This window comes from Lolium perenne, chromosome 2, assembly GCF_019359855.2.
Source record: "Lolium perenne isolate Kyuss_39 chromosome 2, Kyuss_2.0, whole genome shotgun sequence".
Lineage (NCBI taxonomy): Eukaryota > Viridiplantae > Streptophyta > Magnoliopsida > Poales > Poaceae > Lolium > Lolium perenne.
In genome coordinates this window covers 110,742,899-110,766,477 of record NC_067245.2, presented here as the reverse complement: position 1 = coordinate 110,766,477, position 23,579 = coordinate 110,742,899, and the positions used below count along the sequence as shown (strand labels likewise).

Here is a 23,579-nt window from a genome sequence, read left to right as displayed (position 1 = left end):
CCACCACCAGCCCCTGCCGGTGTGCTACGGAGGAGAGCCTACGGGAGAGGGATCCGCAGCGCAGAGCCGCCGCCGCCCATCACCCGCGCCGGCCGATCCGCCGTTTGCGTCGAGGAGGAGATCCCGTCCGCAGTCACCCAAGTCGACGAGGAACGGCCCCCGCCGCCGCCACGCCCCGTGCGTCTTTGCCCCGGCGGCGCTATTGGCGGCGGCGGCGGTTAGGGTTGGGGTGGGGGTCGGGAGAGGAGAGGGGTCGGGGGTGTCTCCTCCTTAGAGTAGTAGTTTTCATGGTGCGTGCTATGGTGAATCCATGATTAACTTACTTGCAGTGTTTGAAACTAATATCCCTAGACCAGATAGTAGGACTCAATGAATCTCGGATGTTTAGTACACTGGGAGGTTATGTTTATAACGCGGTGTTTCTTGTGACTTGTTCAATACGTAGATTTGCCTATCTCAGATGTTAGTCTTAGACTCTTAGTACACGTTGTATGGGAGTGTGCACCTGTATATAGTAGTGTTGTTAGACTATGTATAGCTTCTGTATACGTGTACGTATTGTACCATTGTAACACACCTATTATATATATAATGTGATAGGCCACCCCTAGAAGGTTGAGCCGGTTCCCCCAATTCTATTGTCTCAACTGGTATCAGACTAGTTTCGGTCCTACGCTTCCGCCACCCTAAACCCTAGCCGCCGTGCACCTCCATCGCCGCCGATCTTCGCCGCCGCCATGGACAGCGCTGCTACCTCCGGCTCCACCACCGCGGGCTACCTTCCGGCCTCGCTCGCGGCCCTTCTCTCCCGCCCCGTCGACCCCGCTGCCTTGCAGCAGCCTCCGATCGGGACACGGAGCGTCGGCTCCTTCTCCAACCCGCATGCGCTCATGGTTACCACCTCCGGCGCCTCCTCGCCCGCCTCCTCGGCCGTCGCTCTTGGGCCCCTGGCCCTCGCGCCTACGGACGGCTCGCCGGCGTGGACGGTTGGATCCTCCACCACCGGGCATGCCTCGGTGCACCCTGCCCTTACGGCGTCCGCGCCTCCGGCAGGGTCCGCATCCTCGACGGCGCCATCGCCTCTTGAGGGTGTCACCTCTGCGCCCCTGCCCGTGCCGCCCGTCTCTGCCCCCATGGCGTACGCGCCCTCGGCAGTCTTCACAACGGGCTTGTTGCCTCCGCCGTTTCACTTTGGCAACCTCATCACCGTCAAGCTGTCGCCGGACAATTACATCTTCTGGCGCGCGCAGGTCCTGCCGCTCCTTGGGAGCCATTACCTGCTCGGCTACATCGACGGCTCTCTCCCTTGCCCTCCCGCGCTGGTGGACAGCGTGAACGGTCCGGTCTACAATCCGGCGCACCGTGTTTGGATGGGCAGGATCAGGCGAACCTCTCCTCCATCCAGGGGTCGCTTACCCCGGCTGTTGCCGGGCTCATTGTCTTTGCCAAGACTTCTCACGAGGCATGGACCATCCTTGAGCGTTCCTTCGCGTCGCAGTCACAGGCTCGTGCTAGTGCCCTCCATCGTCAGCTTGGTGAGTGTGAGAAACTCGACACCACGGCCACGGAGTTCTACAACAAGGTCAAGGCCCTTGCCGACACGCTGGCGTCCATTGGACAGCCACTCACGGACTCCGAGTTCAACTCCTTCATTGTCAATGGTCTTGATGAAGAGTATGATGGCCTGGTTGAGATCATCAATGAGCGGGGGCACTCCAATCCCATGATGGCCCATGAGATATACTCCCGCCTTCTTCTCACCGAGCAGCGTGTTGAGGCGCGCCGCGCTAGCCGTGGCCGTGGCTCTCCCTCCGCGCATGCTGCCTACAAGGGCGGCTCTCCCGCATCGGGCGCCCCGACGTCCGGCAAGGGGCCCACGCCGTCCTCATCCGCATCTGCTCCTCCTTCGACGCTGCCTGGCAGTGGGGCGCGGCGGGTCTGCCAGCTCTGCGGTCTTGATGGCCATTGGGCGTCCAAGTGTCATCGCCGCTTCCAGAAGAGTTTTCTTGGGCTTGGCAATGATGGCCGGGATACGCGCAACAATGCGCGTCAAGCCGCCATGGCTGATTGCCCCGCCCCGTCTCCGAAGTCCCAGGGGCACACTCTGTCCTATTCCATTGACCCGCATTGGTACATGGATTCTGGGGCAACGGAGCACTTGACGAGCGAGATGGGGAAGCTCCACACCACCGAGACCTATCAAGGGTCTGACAAAGTCCACACCGCCAACGGAGCAGGTATGCACATCTCCCATATTGGTCAAGCATCCCTTCTCACTAGCCATGCAAATAGGAGTCTTCAGCTTCGCAATGTTCTTAGAGTACCATCTGTGACGCGCAATCTACTTTCAGTTCCTAGACTCACTGTTGACAATAATGTGTTTTGTGAATTTCACCCGTTTGATCCTTTTATTAAGGATCGGGAAACGAGGGACGTGCTTCTTAGTGGGCGTCTATGCCAGGGCGTCTATCGTCTGGAGCATCCTGGCGTCTCTCGCGTTTTCAGTGGAGTTCGCGTCTCGCCGTCACAGTGGCATGCTCGTCTTGGTCATCCTGCCACTCCTATTGTTCGCCATGTTTTGCGTCGTCATGAGCTTCCTACCACACCTAGTAATAAAGATGTAGCAGTGTGTGATGCTTGTCAGCAGGGGAAGAGTCATCAACTTCCTTTTTCGGAGTCTATTAGGGAGGTCAAACATCCTCTAGAGCTTGTGTTTTCAGATGTATGGGGTCCTGCCCAAACCTCTGTTAGTGGTCATAATTATTATATCAGTTTCGTTGATGCTTACAGTCGTTTTACTTGGCTTTATCTTATCAAGCGCAAATCTGATGTGTTTGATATTTTTATTCAGTTTCAAAAACATGTTGAACGCCTCCTCAAGCATAAAATTGTTCATGTTCAGTCGGATTGGGGTGGTGAGTATCGCAACCTCAACTCCTTCTTCCAGTCGCTTGGGATTGCTCACCGTTTAGCATGTCCACATACACATCAGCAGAATGGCTCTGTAGAACATAAGCATCATCATATTGTCGAAACTGGTCTTACTCTTTTGGCCCATGCATCGGTTCCTTTTCGGTTTTGGAGTGATGCTTTCACCACTGCATGTTTTCTCATCAACCGTACTCCCACACGTGTTCTTAACATGAAAACTCCTATTGAACTTCTCTTGAATGAACAGCCTGACTATATTTTCTTTAAAGTGTTTGGCTGTGCTTGCTGGCCGCATCTGCGCCCATATAATAAACGCAAGCTGGACTTTAGGTCCAAAAAGTGTGTCTTTCTTGGCTATAGTTCCCTTCATAAAGGTCACAAATGTCTTCATGTTCTTACTAATCGTGTCTACATATCTCGGGATGTCGTGTTTGATGAGTGTATGTTTCCTTTTGCCAAACTCCCTGTCTCCACCAATGAGTCTCCATCCTTGCATTCATCTTCCATTGCCTCTGACCAATTTGATGATGTTGCATACTCTCATGTACTATTACCTAACCATGGTGCAGGCACTGGACGTGGAGCTCGTTTGGAAATTCTGGAGGTCCCAGTACCTTCATCGCCGATGCCATCCGACGCGCACGTCGATCGTGCTGCGCCTCTGCATGGCCTCGGTCCGAGCGCCCATCCACACTCGCTCGACCCGCCCGCCACGCCGCGGGCTGCCTCGCCTCCTGGCACTGGGCCGGCCTCGCCCCGGACCTGGCCTGCCACGCCGAGCCCCACGCTTGCCTCGCCCTCGTCGCCAGACTCTCCTGGGCTGCCTCCTTCGCCGGGCAGTTCACCGCTCGTGACGCCCTTGGCAGACCCTGGCTCGGTCTCTCCGACCCGCAGTGCGTCGCCCAGTCCCTCGCCGACTGGGTCACTGTCGTCGCCATCGCCCAGCCCCTCGTCGGCTGGGCCCTCTCCGTCGATGTTCTCCAGCCCCTCCTCGGCTGCTCCTTCGACATCGACAACTCATGTGCTGCGCCCGCATACGTGCAGCCGCAGTGGCATTTTTCGCCCCAAGGAGCGCACCGACGGTACTGTTGCTTGGCATGCTGCGTGTATGACTGCTGCCATTGCGGATCCGTCCTCCGAGCCCCGCACATACCAGGCTGCTATGAGTATTCCTCATTGGCGAGAGGCTATGGAACAGGAGTATCATGCTCTTCTTCGTAATGAGACGTGGACTCTTGTTCCTCCACCACCACGAGTTAATATCATTGATTCTAAATGGGTCTTCAAAGTGAAGAAGCACTCTGATGGGACTATTGAGCGCTACAAAGCGCGTCTTGTTGCTCGCGGTTTTCGACAGCGTTATGGTCTTGACTATGAAGACACCTTCAGTCCAGTGGTCAAGCCTACCACCATCAGGCTTCTTCTCTCTATTGCGGTCACTCGAGGTTGGTCCCTTCGGCAGCTTGATGTGCAGAATGCCTTTCTTCATGGCTTGTTGGAGGAGGAGGTCTATATGCGACAGCCACCTAGATTTTCTGATCCTGATCGTCCTGATCATATCTGTTGTCTTACTAAAGCACTGTATGGGTTGAAGCAAGCTCCTCGGGCCTGGCATGCCCGCCTTGCGACTGCTCTTCGTGCTCATGGTTTTACACCGTCTGCCGCTGACTCCTCATTATTTCTTCTACAGAAGACTGCAGTCACTATGTACTTGCTGGTCTATGTGGATGATATTATCTTGGTCAGCTCCTCTCAGTTTGTTGCTAATGCTCTTATTCGTTCCCTTGGTGCTGATTTTGCTGTCAAGGACCTTGGGCAACTTCACTATTTTCTTGGAGTGGAGGTTGCTTCTCGCGGTACTGGACTTGTTATGACACAAAAGAAGTACTCTTTGGACTTGCTGCAGTGGGTTGGGATGCTTAAGTGTAAGACGACTACTACACCCATGTCTTCCACTGATAAGATTACTGCTGTTGATGGTGAGCTTCTGTCTTCTGAGGATGCGACAGTCTACAGGAGTATTGTTGGTGGTCTACAGTACTTGACGATCACACGCCCAGATATATCTTATGCTGTCAACAGAGTTTGTCAGTATTTACAGGCGCCTCGCGACACTCATTGGTCTGTTGTCAAGCGTATATTGCGCTATGTTCAACTTACTGTGTCTTATGGCCTATCTATACGACCGAATCCCTATGGGGTGCTCTCGGCGTATTCTGATGCGGACTGGGCTGGCAGTCGGGATGACAGGCGATCTACGGGGGGCTATGTTGTGTTCTTTGGCTCTACTTTGATCGCCTGGAGTGCTCGGAAACAAGCTACTGTGTCACTTAGCAGTACTGAAGCTGAGTATAAGGCTGTGGCCGATGCTACTGCTGAGATCATTTGGGTACAGTCCTTGCTTCAGGAATTGGGTATATCCCAACCGCAGCGTCCTATCCTTTGGTGTGATAACATCGGTGCTACATACCTCTCTGCAAATCCGGTATTTCATGCCCGAACGGAACACATCGAAGTTGACTATCACTTTGTACGGGAACGTGTGTCACAGAAGCGATTACGGATCAGGTTCATCTCTTCTAAGGATCAACTTGCAGACATCTTCACCAAGTCGTTGCCTCTACCACAGTTCGAGGCCTGCAGGCGCAATCTTACCCTTCTCGATTCTTTAGGAAGTGGCTAAGATTGAGGGAGGGTGTTAGACTATGTATAGCTTCTGTATACGTGTACATATTGTACCATTGTAACACACCCATTATATATATAATGTGATAGGCCACCCCTAGAAGGTTGAGCCGGTTCCCCCAATTCTATTGTCTCACAAGTGGTGAGAAAGTGTGTTTCGGTGTTTCCCCTCTCTCTGCTTAGCCATTAAAATTGAAAGAACTAGTGGATGGCCCGCGCGTTGCTGCGGAAATTTGTGGTGGATTTTCTAGAAAGTACTCCACGTCAAAGAAGATGTAAACAGTTGCGGGACCGTTTGCATCCTAAATGACTACCAAACGGCAGAAAAGAAATAAAAGGAGATTCACACAGTCATTCTTATGAGCAAGATTACACAATATCACTCAGAGATCAATGTACACAACTGATATGATCATTTATATTAAGGAAACTGGTCGGCTATTATCTAAGTAAGCTAATTTTCTTGATCAGACATCACATTACAAATGTGAGAATAGGAAGGAGAAGAAACATAAAATAACAGGTACATTGCGCAAGCTGTTCAACATCCTTCCAATTAACTTTTCTAGTGGGCTTGAAAACAACTCGCCTATTATACTCCGACTATATATACAAAAGGTAAGACCTACCATATGTTAGTTTCTCCGACTATACAACCCATATTAATCATCATTCATCCAGAAAATATGAATTTGGTTATGGAGCAAGATATTACAAACTATTAAATTTGCCATGAATACCAGAGAAAACTACAAATATGCCTATCAGCTGGAGAACGTGTAGATGCAGCACAATAGCATGCTTTGACAATAGTCTATTATATAAGTGTTCAACATTAGATGACATGAATTATGATGATAGAAATATGGGTACTTTCACGTACGTGGATTTTTTTGGTCCAATTTCTTTGCATGTCTTGCATCACCTCATACAGAAATATAAGATGAATTGGTAGCTTGAAAAAATGCACGAGGTTGCCCTTGCAAGGTTGATTTGATCTACTTCATGGAACCGAGTATAGTCATCTGTAGACTATAAATTTTGGAATATGAGCAGCAACATATTTCTATGTCCAGATCATGCATGATCTTAATAAATTACCTCTACCATTTGTGCAGAATTCCGAAAAGAAGATACTTAGCAACCTTCAACACATCATCAATATATATAGAACTTAGACTCCATGTAATAGTTTTCGAATGTAGATTGTGCAGTCATGAAAATGAACACAATGGCTGAATGCTTCTCAAAGACAATTAAAGAATCGGACAGCTTATTCTAACCAACAAAAACATTAGTATACATGAAAGTAATACAACATACTATTATCACCGAGGACTTGAAATTACCTGGCTGGGTGACTCCAGAATCAGTAATGTCAAAATCCTAATTCATGTCCAACATGTTGGCTTTCTGAAGGCAAAACCTAACAGAGGAAAAAACGAATTCATGGCACAACACAGCCGCACGGGAGATGTCATAGAGAATGTGGAGAAGAGGAAGGACAATTCACTGTTTGTGGCGGAGATTCCAAACATATAATGAGTTGTGGTGGAGAAGATGGAAATGGAACAACTCCATTTCTTAAGCGAAGAGGTGAGAGCAGATGCTATATAGCTTGCACTGGTTTCTCTTACGTGGGGAAGATGAAGAGGAAGGAGCAAATCCATCAGTGTCTTTTAATCTGTCCCATGCATTGAACCAAATGAGATGAACCGGAAGTGTAATTAACAGAGGATAAATGGCATCGAGTCAGAGGAGAGGAACAGTCTGTGCAAGAACGGGAAAATAAGTGATGACGTATCAGTTGTCTCAAAGCAGATGTAGCAAATCATATTGATCCTTTGTGCAACTAAAAGCCTGATGGTTTGAAGAGATCAATTATCAATTGAACTCACACATAAATGCCTTGCATGTTGGGACGGTTTGAGGAGATCAATGGCCAATTTACTATTTGGTTATAGTTGTGGGGTGGAAAAGTGTCTTACGCCTGGTGACTTTCCATAGTTATAATCATTTGAAAAAATTAAAAACAAAGGTAATGACATGGCAGGTTGCTGACATGGGAGGTTAGGATTGGCCGAACAGACTCGATGAGGTGGACACCTTGCATGTTGAGAGAAATCACCTTAGTGGGTTGCTTCTATTTAGGTATTATAGATAACTTAACCCGCGAAATGGTATCGATGATCTTGATCATCCACGCGAGACAAAAGTTTGGAGAGGGCGACACCGAAGCAAAACTTGACCATGCATGTAAATGTTTGGACGGGGCTGGCTCACTCAACATCTCAGTATCTGACTAGCTGTACGAACATGTACGTAGGGCTGGAGGTTTAAACCGGCCGTATACTTCGAGCCGATGTATACGTGGGACGGTGGTCGGGACCGGGCGGAGGGCGACGCTTATCCGTGTAGGGCAAGGAGGTGGAGGGCCGAGGTTGCATGGGAGCGAGCAGCCAGATAATCGGGGTCCCATGCGCACGCGGGCACCACATGGCCGATGCAGCAACCTGTGGCTGCGAATGTGGAGCACATGACGCTGCCGCCGCTCGAGAAAGATGGCCAGCGCCTGCAGGGCCATCCATGCAATGGATCCGTGCCTAGTGGAGCCTATTTAGCTTGGGATCCTCTTCTTCTTCCTGCGCCACGCATGCCCTACCGTACCGGTCGGCCTCTGCCCGCATCCTATTTTGTCTGCCGCATTATTTTCTCCATCTTTGATCAATCTGTGCAGCGGCTAGGGTGAAAATAGGTTGGACGCGGATCAGATAGTGTCTACTTTTCTGCCTTTTCATGTCCGTTTTCGTATTTTCAAAACAAATACAGGCGAATGTGAATCTTGTCGAATAAGAATTCAAAACGCATGTTACCCGAATACACGTGCCTCATTAAGAATATTTTTGAAATAGAGACAAAAGCTTTGCCACATCCATTAATCAAGCAAAAAGTGCTTAGGGCATCTCCAGCGGCGTGACGCAGTTTATTATCCGCGAGCGTCCGTTTGCGTCGCGTCGCATACGGTAAAATGTCTGTTTTTGTCCTCGTGTTCGTTTGCGTCTCGGGTGGTTTCAGCGGGGCGACGCATTTTTTTCTTATTTTTTTCCTCTTCTCCATTTAAACATAGTTCCAAATATTATATATTGGAACATGATTCTACACAAGCTAATACATAGTTTGGAACATGGTTTACAAAAACAAATATATAGTTTGAACCATGGTTGACACAAATAAAACATTGGAAAATGAGGAAACCATTTGTGTTGATTTTCGTATGTTCGCTGCCAAGAAAGAACATTCGAGGACACACTCAGTCACCCAAACTAGAAAATCCAGCTGGTAACGGTGGCGCTGTTGGTTCTTTCGAGGAAGAACATCCAGAAACCTTGACTACTGGCTTCGTCTTGCATGTAGCCATATTCGCTGCAAAGAAAGAACACTCTAAGATCTAACTATCGGTGTCCGAGCCGGATTCGCCGGTGTGGTAGTGCCTGCGGCACGCTGTGTCGTCGAACACCTTGACGATCATCTCGCCATCACCCTCGTAGAGGAAGGTGAGCTGGCAGCCGGGCTCGAGCTCGAGGTCGTGAGCAAAATTGTCCCACCCCGTGTGCAGGTACATCTTGCCTTGCCCGTCGAACAAGACCTCCACATTCACCGGCAGAAATTGCAGCTGGCCTCCCGTAGCTGCAACTGCGCCGGCTCGACGCCATCGATGAACTCGGCGAACTTGTCCGGGAGCCGCTTGATGCCGAGTGGATCGTTGATACGTTTCCAACGTATCTATAATTTTTGATGTTCCATGCTAGTTTTATGACAATACCTACATGTTTCGCTCACACTTTATAATGATTTTATGCATTTTCCGGAACTAACCTATTAACAAGATGCCACAGTGCCAGTTCCTGTTTTCTGTTGTTTTTGGTTCCAGAAAGGCTGTTCGGGCAATATTCTCGGAATTCGACGAAACAAAAGCCAAACATCTTATTTTACCGAGACGGACCCGGAACACCGAAGGAGAGACGGAGGGGAGGCCCAGGCCCTCCACACCATAGGCTGGCGCGGCCTAGAGGGGGGCGCGCCGCCCTATGGGGTGGGCCCCCCAGGCACCCCCTCGCGCCGCCTCTTCGCCTATAAAATCCCTCGCGACCTAAAAACCCGACACCAATTGACGAAACTCCAGAAAGACTCCAGGGACGCCGCCGCCATCGCGAAACTCCGTTTCGGGGGACAGAAGTCTCTGTTCCGGCACCCGCCGGGACGGGGAATTGCCCCCGGAGTCATCTCCATCGACACCACCGCCATCTTCATCGTTGTTGTTGTCTCCCATGATGAGGAGGGAGTAGTTCTCCGCCAAGGCTGAGGGCTCTACCGGTAGCTATGTGGTTCATCTCTCTCTCCCATGTGATCTTTATGTGATCATGAGCTTTGTATCACTATTAATCTATGTGCTACTCTAGTGATGTTATTAAAGTAGTCTATTCCTCCTCCATGATGTAATGTTGACAGTGTGTGCATCATGTAGTACTTGGCGTAGGTTATGATTGTAATCTCTTGTAGATTATGAAGTAAACTATTACTATGATAGTATTGATGCGATCTATTCCCCCTTTCATAACTATTGGTGACAGTGTGTATGCTATGTTAGTACTCGGTCTAAATTGCAACGGTCTATTATGCACTCTAGAGGTTACTTTAATATGAACTCCGGAAGTAGTGGAGCTTGTTTACTCCGGCTTGAGGTGTGCTTTTGTAGCTCTACACAATGAATGGTGTTTGTTATCCAACAAGAGAGTGTAGAAAGTAGCATTTATTTATTCAGTTATGTGATCATTGTTGAGAGTGTCCACTAGTGAAAGTATGATCCCTAGGCCTTGTTTCTATGCATTGAAACACCGTTTCCAACAAGTTCTGCTACATGTTCGCTTGCTGCCATCTTTATTTCAGATTGCAATTACTACTTACAATCATCCATATTACTTGTATTTCATTATCTCTTCGCCGAACTAGTGCACATATACATCTGACAATTGTATTAGGTGTGTTGGGGACACAAGAGACTTCTTGTATCGTAATTGCAGGGTTGCTTGAGAGGGGTATCTTTGACCTCTACCTCCCTGAGTTCGATAAACCTTGGGTGATTCACTTAAGGGAAACTTGCTGCTGTTCTACAAATCTCTGCTCTTGGAGGCCCAACACTGTCTACAGGAATAGAAGCGTGCGTAGACATCAAGCTATTTTCTGGCGCCGTTGCCGGGGAGGTAAGGTAAAAGGTATTCACATCCTCCGACTACTAAGCTATTTCCTAGCACTGTTGCCGGTGTGTGAGTGCTCGAAGTTATTTCCTTTAGATCCTGTAATTATATCTTTTTGTTTCTTGTTTTTATTTCACTAGTTAGGCTTAATAGAAAACAACAACAAAATTAGAGATCTTTATGAACTTTATATTGAATTAGGACATGATGTGTTTGAAGAGAGAATTAAAAAACCCATGGAACTTTGTTTGCAAAATAGTTGTAGCAATGTTATTAGCATGAACTCTTTGAACACTGTTATTGCTAATGCTATGGAAGAATTTAAGCTTGGGGAAGCTGGTTGTGATATTTTTAGTCCCCCTAGTTTTGAGGAGAAAATTTTCTTTGATGATACTTTGCCTCCCATTTATGATGATTATAATGATAGTGGTATTTTGGTGCCACCTACTATGGAGGATAAAGTTTATTATGATTATACCATGCCTGCAATTTATGATGATTACAATCATGGTTGTTATAGTTTTACTCCCACTATTACTAATAAAATTGATTATGCTTATGTGGAGAGTAATGATACTTTTATGCATGTGAATAAGAATGCTTTATGTGATAGTTATATTGTTGAGTTTGTTCATGATGCTATTGGAAATTATTATGAGAGAGGAAAATATGGTTGTAGAAATTTTCATGGTACTAAAACACCTCTCTACATGCTGAAAATTTTGAAGTTACTCGTGTTTTATCTTCCTATGCTTGTCACTTTGTTCTTCATAAATTTATTTTTGTACAAGATTCCTTTTCATAGGAAGTGGGTTAGACTTAAAAGTGTTTCTTATTTGCTTTTGATGCTCTCTTTTGCTTGAACTCTTATTTCTTGCGAGAGCACCATTAAAATTGATGAGCCCATCTTAATGGCTATAAAGAAAGCACTTCTTGGGAGATAACCCATGTTTTTATTTTACTACAGAAATTTTTGTTTTATATTTGTGTCTTGGAAGTTGTTACTACTGTAGCACCTCTCCTTATCTTTATTTTATTGCATTGTTGTGCCAAGTAAAGTCTTTGATAGTAAGGTTTATACTAGATTTGGATTACTGCGCAGAAACAGATTTCTTGCTGTCACGAATTTGAGTAGGTATCTCTGTAGGTAACTCAGAAAAATCAGCGAAAATTCATGAGTGATCCTCAGATATGTACGCAACTTTCATTAGTTTTGAGTTTTCTGATTTGAGCAACGTAATAAACTCTTAAAAATTCGTCTTTACTGGTTGTTCTGTTTTGGCAGATTCTGTCTCTCTTTTTTTGCATTGTCTCATGTGGACTTTAAGCAAAGCTTTCTAGACTTGGAGAGCTGTAGCTAATGTTTTATTGAGTTCTTGCAATGTGTCACTACAGGACTAAAGTGGATTAAAGTTTTTTGAGTACTAACCCCTCTAATGAAGTTTATGAGAAGTTCGGTGTGAAGGAAGTTTTCAAGGGTCAAGAGAGGAGGATGATATATGATCAAGAAGAGTGAAAAGTCTAAGCTTGGGGATGCCCCCGTAGTTCATCCCTGCATATTTCAAGAAGACTCAAGCATCTAAGCTTGGGGATGCCCAAGGCATCCCCTTCTTCATCAACAACTTATCAGGTCACCTCTAGTGAAACTATATTTTTATTCCGTCACATCATATGTGCTTTACTTGGAGCATATGTGTGTTTTATAATCATTTTGTTATTTTCATTCTCTGAATAAATTCGGATCCTAGCAATCCATGTGTGGGAGAGAGACACGCTCCGCTTTTTATATTGAACACTAGTGTTCTTAGTTTTACTTATGTTCATGGCAAAAGTTAAAAGCTGCTGCATTTATTGCTATTTGGTTGGAAACAGAAATGCTTCATGTGGTAATTGGTATATGGTCTTGAATAATTTGATACTTGGCAATTGTTTTGAGCTCTCAAATAGATCATGTTTAAGCTCTTGCATCATGTAGTTTAAACCTATTAGTGGAGAATTACTGTAGAGCTTGTTGAAATTTGGTTTGCATGATTGGTCTCTCTAAAGTCTAGATATTTTCTGGTAAAGTGTTTGAACAACAAGGAAGAAAGTTTAGAGTCTTATAATGCTTGCAATATGTTCTTATGTAAGTTTTGTTGTACCGGTTCATACTTGTGTTTGCTTCAAACAACCTTGCTAGCCAAAGTCTTGTACTGAGAGGGAATGCTTCTCGTGCATCCAAAACCTTGAGCCAAAACCTATGCCATTTGTGTCCACCATAACTACCTACTATGTGGTATTTCTCTGCCATTCCAAAGTAAATTGCTTGCGTGCTACCTTTAAAATTTCATTCCTTGTCTTTGCAATATATAGCTCATGGGAAAGTAGCCTTAAAAACTATTGTGGTAAAGAATATGTAGTTTATGTATCTTATTTCTTATAAGTTGCTTGTTGAGCGGTAACCATGTTTCTGGGGACGCCATCAACTATCACACCTTTATTGAATATCATGTGAGTTGCTATGCATGTTCGTCTTGTCTGAAGTAAGGGTGATTTATCATGATCAAATGGTTTGAGTATGCATATTGTTAGAGCAGAACATTGGGCCGCTAACCAAAGCCATGAATTATGGTGGAAGTTTCAGTTTGGACATTAATCATCAATCTCTTATGAGAATATTATCTGTTGTTGAATGCTTATGCATTAAAGAGGAGTCCATTATCTGTTTTCTATGTTGTCCCTATATGGATGTCCTCAAGTTGGGATTTATCAAAAACGAGAAATCAAATGCGATCTATCTCCTTGGACCTTTGTACAGGCGGTATAGAGGTACCCCTTTGTGACACTTGGTTGAAACATATGTAATGCAATGATAATCCATGGAAATCCAAGCTAATTAGGACAAGGTGCGAGCACTATTTTATATTCGATGCATGAGGCTTGCAACTTATAGGATGTCTTATGCATAACACATATGAATTATTACTACCGTTGATAAAATTGTTTCTATGTTTTCAAACTAAAAGCTCTAGCACAAAAATAGTAATCCCTGCTTCCCTCTGCGAAGGGCCTTTCTCTTACTTTATGTTGAGTCAGTTTACCTACTTCTTTCTATCTTAGAAGCAAACACTTGTGTCAACTGTGTGCATTGATTCCTACATACTTGCTTATTTGCACTCATCATATTAATTTGTGTTGACAATTATCCATGAGATATACATGTTGAAGTTGAAAGCAACTGCTGAAACTTAAATCTTCCTTTGTATTGCTTCAAAACCTTCTATTAAGAATCTATTGCTTTATGAGTTAACTCTTATGCAAGACTTATTGATGCTTGTCTTGAAAGTACTATTCATGAAAAGTCTTTGCTATATGATTCAGTTGTTTAGTCATTATCTTTATGATTGCTTCGAATCACTTCATTCATCTCATATGCTTTACAATAGTATTGATCAAGATTATGATAGTAGAATGTCACTTCAGAAATTATCCTTGTTATCGTTTACCTACTCGAGGGCGAGTAGGAACTAAGCTTGTGGATGCTTGATACGTCTCCAACGTACCAATAATTTCTGATGTTCCATGCTAGTTTTATGACAATACATACATGTTTTGCTCACACTTTATAATGATTTTATGCATTTTCCGGAACTAACCTATTAACAAGATGCCACAGTGCCAGTTCCTGTTTTCTTTTGTTTTTGGTTCCAGAAAGGCTGTTCGGGCAATATTCTCGGAATTCGACGAAACAAAAGCCAACCATCTTATTTTACCGAGACGGACCCGGAACACCGAAGGAGAGACGGAGGGGAGGCCCAGGCCCACCACACCATAGGCTGGCGCGGCCTAGAGGGGGGCACGCCGCCCTATGGGGTGGGCCCCCTAGGCACCCCCTCGCGCCGCCTCTTCGCCTATAAAATCCCTCGCGACCTAAAAACCCGACACCAGTTGATGAAACTCCAGAAAGACTCCAGGAACACCGCCGCCATCGTGAAACTCCGTTTCGGGGGACAGAAGTCTCTGTTCCGGCACCCACCGGGACGGGGAATTGCCCCCGGAGTCATCTCCATCGACACCACCGCCGTCTTCATCGCCGTTGCTGTCTCCCATGATGAGGAGGGAGTAGTTCTCCCCCGAGGCTGAGGGCTCTACCAGTAGCTATGTGGTTCATCTCTCTCTCCCATGTGATCTTTATGTGATCATGAGCTTTGTATCACTATTAATCTATGTGCTACTCTAGTGATGTTATTAAAGTAGTCTATTCCTCCTCCATGATGTAATGTTGACAGTGTGTGCCTCATGTAGTACTTGGCGTAGGTTATGATTGTAATCTCTTGTAGATTATGAAGTAAACTATTACTATGATAGTATTGATGCGATCTATTCCCCCTTTCATAGCTATTGGTGACAGTGTGTATGCTATGTTAGTACTCGGTCTAAATTGCAACGGTCTATTATGCACTCTAGAGGTTACTTTAATATGAACTCCGGAAGTTGTGGAGCTTGTTTACTCCGGCTTGAGGTGTGCTTTTGTAGCCCTACACAATGAATGGTGTTTGTTATCCAACAAGAGAGTGTAGAAAGTAGCATTTATTTATTCAGTTATGTGATCGTTGTTGAGAGTGTCCACTAGTGAAAGTATGATCCCTAGGCCTTGTTTCTAAGCATTGAAACACCATTTCCAACAAGTTCTGCTACATGTTCTCTTGCAGCCATCTTTATTTCAGATTGCAATTACTACTTACAATCATCCATATTACTTGTATTTCACTATCTCTTCGCCGAACTAGTGCACTTATACATCTGACAAGTGTATTAGGTGTGTTGGGGACACAAGAGACTTCTTGTATCGTAATTGCAGGGTTGCTTGAGAGGGATATCTTTGACCTCTACCTCCCTGAGTTCTATAAATCTTGGGTGATTCACTTAAGGGAAACTTGCTGCTGTTCTACAAACCTCTGCTCTTGGAGGCCCAACACTGTCTACAGGAATAGAAGCATGCGTAGACATCAATCGTCGTGGATGCGGTGGAGGAACTCGAAGCAGCGGTCCTCCTGAGAAGACGAGGAGGGCGCAGGCGACGGTGACCGTGGTGCCATAGCTGCTCCATCACGGCGGCCCCTGCCCCGGGGGCGCCCAGGGCCGCGGCCTCGACCGCCTCGCTGTCCACCAGGTCCGGCCATGGACTTCCTCGCGGGCCTGGCTGCGTCGCAGGAAGAGCTAGGCGGCGCTACGGGGGAGCTTGTGGTGGCTAGGGTTTGCTTGGAGGAGTGGATGAGGAAGAAGAAGGCGCATCCTCTTTATATAGGCCGGAGGCAGGAGATGGCCGCTGGACGCGTGGCGTCTCCATTAACTTCGTTGGTGGAGGTGGGCGGCGGCCGCTTGGAAGCCGAGGCATAGCCATTAACGTGGCGCAGACTGCCGAAGCGACGCAGCGGCGCCAGTCGTTGGCGCGCCTGAGAAGACGCATCAACGCAGGGTCGCTATCAGGCGGGCCCAACGAAACGTCCGCCAGACCCGAGCGGACACTTTCGGCATCCACGCAGTGTCCTAGAGATGCATCCGAGGCGCATATTTGGGCTAGGTTTGCGTCGCCGCGGACGGCCCGGTCACTTTGCGTCGCCCCGCTGGAGGAGGGCCCAGACGCATTTCCGGTCACGGCGGACACAAACGGTCGCGCAGCATCCGTTTGCGTCGCGCCGCTGGAGATGCCCTAGTTTTTAGAGAGAAAAAATCAAGCGAAAACCAACAACAACAGGGCAGAGCCCACACTCACAACCACCCACACGTCCCCACGAAGGGCACACCTACCCACTCTGGCTACCCATAGAAGCTACACGAACACGAAGTTGAATTCAGCCTATGCCAAACAGATGGCTCCTCGATAAGATACCGATAACTATGACTTTGAAGACGAGCCCTGGAGACGAGATGTGCAAGACATGCGCTCAAGAAGATCTTCACCGTTGGACCGTCCCTCATAGGTCCTCGTACACCGCCTAGAGGAAGCTTCGACTCCAACACGAAAACTTTCAGACACGCGGAACGGAGCAGACTAACATGGTCATACTGCTACCAAATATTGCTCTTCACCATTGTCGTTGCCTCACAAGCCTCCACCCGGAACCACCACATCTCCGGTTGACCTCCTGCCAACCTAGACGCCGAGTGATCAAGCCCACCAGAGTGCGTGAAGGGGATCACCAACTTCAAGACGACGCCCTCAAGAGGGGAAACGACTATGGAGCGACGTCGTTCGATCCTGCAAAGCGGGATATAGGCATTCACCTGAAGACGTGAACCCAAGGACAACAAAGTTTGCATAGCTCCATGACCACCCCCAAGAAGAACGGCGACATCCAAGGATGTCGCGCGGTCTGGATTTCTTCTGGAGCAATGGAGCCTTCACATCGCGGCCGAACAGCAAGACGAAGACCAAAGCGCCGGCAGCCCACACCCCACTAACACACACCTCATATGCGGCAACATTGTTGGGGTTGAAGAGCCGAGTCGCACCACTGCTGCCAGCCGAGCTCACCAAGACAGTACAATGCGGGCTCCGCCAACCTCCACAGAGAGGGGGCTTCAACGAACGCAGACATAGGGATCCAAGACGTGAAGCCGGTGGCCACATAAATGCGAGCTTCTTGATCCAGCCGCCATGCCACCCCTCGTAGCCACAACGGCCGCCAAACCGCCCAAAGATTCCGGGGCCTTCGCCCCGCCGTCCAGTTCCGTTGAAACCCCGCACCGTCTGCCTTAGCCTCGCCCGTCGTAGAAGGAGAACACTGCCAGCGTCCTCCTCCGCCTCAGCCTCGGCCGCCACGAGCGGAGCCAGCACAACCCAGGGTCAAGCCCACACAAGCCCACCCAGGCCCTCTCGAACCCATCTAGGCCCTCACGCGCGCCACCAGCACACCAAGCCGGCTCGCACCGCCTCCGCCTCCGCCGCTCACCGGCCGCGCACAGGACACCCGCACGCAGACTCCGGTCCCCAGCAAGGAGGCCTCCCTCCAAACCGCCGCGCTGGGAGCCGAGAGGGACAAGATCCACACCGCCCCCTTAACCGTCATCACGTGGCTTTGCATCTAGGGTTCTCCCTGTTGTCGCCCGGAGGAGGCCAGGAGAGGAGCAGCAGCGTTTAAAGTTGCTGGATACAGGTATACAATGAAATAATCGACTCATATCTTGTAGCGAGTATGTATGCATCTCACGATATCACACAACAAGCATAAACTTCCATGCATTGGTATATTCATGTAGTAGTATAAATTTACTTGAATATTTCTTTTGAATATATCCCTGCAGCTCGAACGTCGCTAGTCAAGATCTGCAGACACACTTACACTGGACGGTAACTTAGCTTGGGCATGGAGGAGTTCACAGTTTCACACATACTGGGGCCACTACTACCAGCAGCCGTGCCGCATTGCGTCGTCTCAAACTCTCAATGGTCTAGCACTTGTCCCTAGCTTGCTGGCAGCCATGAGCATGCTTGTGGGCTCTGTCTCTGCCGCTGCTGCCGGTCCTATCCGGATCTGCCCTACGTACCTACCTACAGGACCTGCATAGTTTCCTTTCCTACGTGTAAGGTCATCTCCAACGGGGCGACGTATATCGGACGCCCAAAAGTGATCGTGAGCGTCCGCTTGCATCGCTCCACGGACATATTTTATCCGCGCGTCTGTTTGCTTTTGGGTGTGCTTCCAGCGGGACGACCCATTTTTAGATTTGCAATATATTTAGAAAGCATAGAAAATATTCAAACTATACAAAGTACTTGTAGAAGCCTAGACTACTTGCTGCCTGACGAGCCGGCCCCGTCATTGCGTCCCTCCCTCGTCTACTTCTCCGCCGCCTGCCGTGCGGTCGCTAGGGCTCAGTACGCCGCCGCGTCCTCTAGCAGGCACTGTCGCAGCCTCGCGTTGGCGGCGTCGTCCTTGAGCGTCTTGAAGGACTCGACTATAGCCCTCTGCTCCACCACCTTCTCCTCCGGGATAGGCGCATCAGGGTCATCGGAAGACCATGAGATGTCGGAGTCGTCATCCTCTACGGCTGCGGCCGCCACCGTCCTGCGGCGTTCCATCTCGACGTCGAACGCCGCATGGGCCGCCCGCTGATACGTCCAAAACGTATCTACTTTCCCGAACACTTTTGCTATTGTTTTACCTCTAATTTGTGTATTTTGGATACAACTAACACGGACTAACGCTGTTTTCAGCAGAATTGCCCTGGTGTCTTATTTTTGTGCAGAAAATCAACTTTCAGGAAAATCCCCGAAAATAATTGCAATGGGCCTATTTTTACAGAAGACCCACGGACCCAGAAGACGTGACGGAGGAGGGCCACGAGGCGCGCACACCACGTGGCAGTGCGGTGGGCCCATGGCCGCGTCGCCACATGGGGAGGCCACCTCGGCCAGCCCCCCGCGCTCCCCTCTGGACTACTTAAAGCCCTTGACCTAAAAACGCACGGGGTTCGACCAATTTTCCAGAAGACATCCAGATCTTCGCCGCCATCGAAAACCCTATTTCGGGATCAGAAACTCCGTTCTGGCACCCTGCCGGGACGGGGAATTGGAGGAGATCATCGCCATCATCGCCACCGAGGCCTCTCTATCGACCATCCATGTTTCCCCATCCATGTGTGAGTAAATCTCCGCTGTAGGCTGAAGGGGATGGTAGGGATTGGATGAGATTGTTCATGTAATAGCCATAAGATTGTTAGGGCATGGTGTCTAGTATCCCTTGTTGGTACTTTTATGATATTGTTGCAACTTGTTATGCTTAATGCTTGTCACTTAGGGCCCGAGTGCCATGATTTCAGATCTGAACATGTTATTGATTCATGATGATATTCATTGTTTTATGATCTTACCTGCAAGTTGTATACACATATTGCTGTCCGGAACCCGAGGCCCCAAAGTGACAGACATTGGGACAACCGGAGGGGAAGGCTGTGATATGAGGATCACATGTGTTCACGGAGTGTTAATGCTTTGCTCCGGTACTCTATTAAAAGGAGTACCTTAATTACCAGTAGTTTCCCTAGAGGCCCGGCTGCCACCGGCTGGTAGGACAAAAGATGTTGTGCAAGTTTCTCATTGCGAGCACGTACGACTATATACGGAACACATGTCTATGGTTATTTAGTACTTGGATACTGTTTTATTATTATCTGCAAATGCCTTGTCTTGATTATTACATGAGTTATCTTATCCATGCAGCGCCCGTTCATCCATCCCTATGCCTACAGTATTTTAATCCTGTTGTTTATTATAATCACTACTGCTGTCTTTATTACACTGCTACTTATATTTCACTACTGCTACTGCTATAAAACTATTGCTACTGATAAACTATTGCGAGCAAGTCTGTTTCCAGGTGCATCTGAATTGACAACTCCGCTGTTAAGGCTTACAAATATTCTTTGGCTCCCCTTGTGTCAAATCAATAAATTGGGTTTTACTTCCCTCGAAGACTGTTGCGATCCCCTATACTTGTGGGTCATCAAGACTATTTTCTGACGCCGTTGCCGGGGAGCATAGCTTTATTTGCAAGTTCACCTGAATTGATATTGTTCGCTGCAAATCCTCCATCATGGGTAAACCTCGCGATGCTAAAGTCGCCATATTACCATCCACTACAAGAAAAGGTACAACTCTGAGTACCTCTGCTGCTCTTGATTCACCATTTGTGATAAGTCAACTTGTTTCACCACCACAAGCTTCACGTGTTGGTACTTCTGTTGAATCTAAAAATTCCTCTGATAATTTTGATGATGCTTCTACTGTGCTTGATGATAATGGTTCATTAGGTCCTTTTCTAGATGCTACAATAGCTAGGTCTAGACAAATTGAAAATACTGAAATTCCTAATGAAAATACTGTTACACCTGTTAGTTCATCTGAGTCTGTTGAACACTCTAGTGATGATCCTGATGAAGATTATGTGGAACTTGATGATGATTTTATTGATAAATGTAATGCTACTATTGGTGCAAGTAACATTAAAAAGCTTCTTGCACAACATGCTGTTAGATATAAACTGTCTCCTGATCCTAAATTTGCCACATCTCCTATAAACATTAAGGATAAAGATTATGATTTTTCTCTTGATTTATCTCATATATCTATTGTTGAGAAAACACCTTTTTGTGGTACTGAAAAGAAAATGATGTAGAGCACATGAATGAGCTTTCTACTTTGAGTAGCTTGTTTTCTGATGATATCAAGAAGCGTACTTATTTTGTTGCTAATTTTTTTTCCTTTCTCATTAAAGGATGATGCTAAAACTTGGTATAATAGTCTCCTGATTCTATTGATAGTCCAATTGGTTTGCTTGATGTTTTCTTTCGAAAATATTTTCCTGCTAGTGCTCAACATATTGCTTTGCAGAAAATTTATAGTTTTGACCACGAAGATGGAGAGAAATTGTCTGAAGCTTGGGCAATGTTTTGCTCTCTTCTTAGAGCTCGGCCTGGACATGATTTGGAAAAGCATGATTTACTTGATATATTTTATATTGGACTAACCATTGAGTCTAGGGCATACCTGGATAGTTGTGCTGGTTGTGTTTTCAGGAAAAGAACTCTGCATTTAAGTCAAGAATTAATGGCTAGAATAAGCCAAAATCATGATGATTGGACTACACCTGAACCAACCCCAACACCAAAATTGAAGAAGAGGGGTATGATTGAATTAAATGATGAAGATATGAGGGAAGCCAAGAAATCTCTTAAAGAGAAATGTATTAAATCTGAAGATGTGAAGAATTTACCTCCCATAGAAGATTTATGTAAGATAACTCTCCCTTCATCCACAATTGAGGTACATTCTCTTCAACGTTTGATAAAGGAGACATTCCTTACTCAAAACCTCCTGATCAATGTTTAGATGAATTTGATAATTATGTTGTTAAGCAAGATAACTTTAATATGAGAGTAGAGAATCATTTAATGGAAAATTCTCAAGCTATTAGTAAATTGCATGATATATTGGAGAGAACCTCCAATGATGTTAAGATGCTTGTTAAACATTTTCATATGGTTCAAACTCAAATTGATCAACTCACTAAAGTGCAAAATGACTTGTTAAAAAATACTTCTAAAGAAAAACATGCTTATGAAGTAACAACTAGAGGTGGTGTTTCTACTCAGGATCCTCTATATTCTGAGGGGCATCCCAAAAGATTTGAACAATATTCTCAACGAACTAAAGAAACTAGTGCTCCTTCTAAGAAAAAGAAGAAGAAACATAAAACTGTTGTAGAATCTTCTGAACCTGTTAATGATCCTAATAGTATTTCTATTTCTGATGCTGAAACTGAAAGTGGTAATGAACATGATAAAGATAATGATAAGAATGATGTTTCTTATAAAGAAGAGGTTGAAGATGAACCTGAAAAAACATGCTAAAAATAAAAAGTACACTAAAGAAGATTTCATTGCTAAGAAACATGGTAATGAAAGAGAACCTTGGGTTCAAAAGCAAATGCCTTTTCCTGTTAAGAAACTAAAATCAAAGGAGGAAGAACACTATAATAAATTTTGTGATTGGATGAAACCTTTGTTCTTGCAAATCCCTTTGACTGATGCTATTAAATTGCCTCCTTACTCAAAGTATATGAAAGATATTGTCTCTAACAAAAGGAAAATTCCTAATGAGGAGATTTCCACTATGCTTGCTAATTACTCTTTCAATGGGAAGGTTCCAAAGAAACTGGGAGACCCAGGTATACCGACTATCCCTTGTTCCATCAAGAATAATTATGTTAGAACTGCTCTATGTGATTTGGGAGCAGGAGTTAGTGTTATGCCTTTTTCTCTTTACAAGAGACTTTATTTAGATAAGTTGATACCAACTGATATATCTTTGCAAATGCCTGATAAATCTACTGATGTTCCTGTTGGTATATGTGAGGATGTTCCTATTCAAGTTGCTAATAATTGCTTAATATTAACTGATTTTGTTGTGTTGGAAATGCCTGAAGATGATAATATGTCTATTATTCTTGGAAGACCTTTTCTTAACATTGCAGGGGTTGTTATTGATTGCAATAAAGGAAAAGTTACTTTCAATGTTGATGACAAGGAGCATACTGTTTATTTTCCCAAGAAGATTGATAAAGTATATGGAGTTAATACAATTTCTAATTTGAGAACTATCAAAGTGGGAGTTATTGATTGTCCTATATATGAGCCTAAAAAAGATATCAAATATTATGATTGGGTCCATATCAATACAATACAAGGTAACATGATTGATTTGAGGTTTATTTCTTCTTATGTCATGTAAAATTTATTTGGTGGCAAGACTTGATCAACCACCTTGTTAACAAGTACATTTTAAATGCATGGAAGAGCTAAACAACATTTCTTTCTTTCTCCACACTTGTTTTACTTTCTGTAGTACTACTTGTTTTGCAAGATGCTTTAGTTGTTTAAAAATTTAAAAATCTTTTTCTGCCCTAAAACAGTTATTTTAACACCCAGAAATGTGCATTTTTTGAAGTTTTCAAAAATTTACAAAAATTATACCATTGGTCCTATTTTTTAAATTGCAACCTGGGAGGGCCTGGGGCTGACCAGTGGGGCACCCCAGGGCTGCATGATGTCTACGCACGCTTCTATTCCTGTAGGCAGTGTTGGGCCTCCAAGAGCAGAGGTTTGTAGAATAGCAGCAAGTTTCCCTTAAGTGGATCACCCAAGGTTTATGGAACTCAGGGAGGT

The 23,579-nt window shown here is 45.9% G+C and overlaps 1 protein-coding gene across 1 annotated transcript; it reads left to right on the top strand.

The window, feature by feature from the left end:
* The first annotated feature begins 737 nt into the window (after positions 1-737).
* Positions 738-5,614, top strand: LOC139835569 (uncharacterized). The gene is made up of 6 exons (XM_071825431.1): positions 738-1,331; positions 1,379-2,237; positions 2,506-2,566; positions 3,501-4,013; positions 4,526-4,577; positions 4,622-5,614. The coding sequence occupies exons 1-6, from the start codon at positions 738-740 to the stop codon at positions 5,612-5,614; spliced, it is 3,072 nt and encodes a 1,023-aa protein (XP_071681532.1).
* The last annotated feature ends 17,965 nt before the right edge of the window (positions 5,615-23,579 follow it).

What these genes read in the sequence shown, in the direction of transcription:
- LOC139835569 (XM_071825431.1), top strand. Translation starts at nt 738, where the DNA reads ATGGACAGCGCTGCTACCTCCGGCTCCACCACCGCGGGCTACCTTCCG. An exon ending in CCACACCGCCAACGGAGCAG is followed by an intron (nt 2,238 to 2,505) that starts GTATGCACATCT and finishes TCGCGTTTTCAG; the next exon opens with TGGAGTTCGCGTCTCGCCGT. An exon ending in GTCATCCTGCCACTCCTATT is followed by an intron (nt 2,567 to 3,500) that starts GTTCGCCATGTT and finishes ACCATGGTGCAG; the next exon opens with GCACTGGACGTGGAGCTCGT.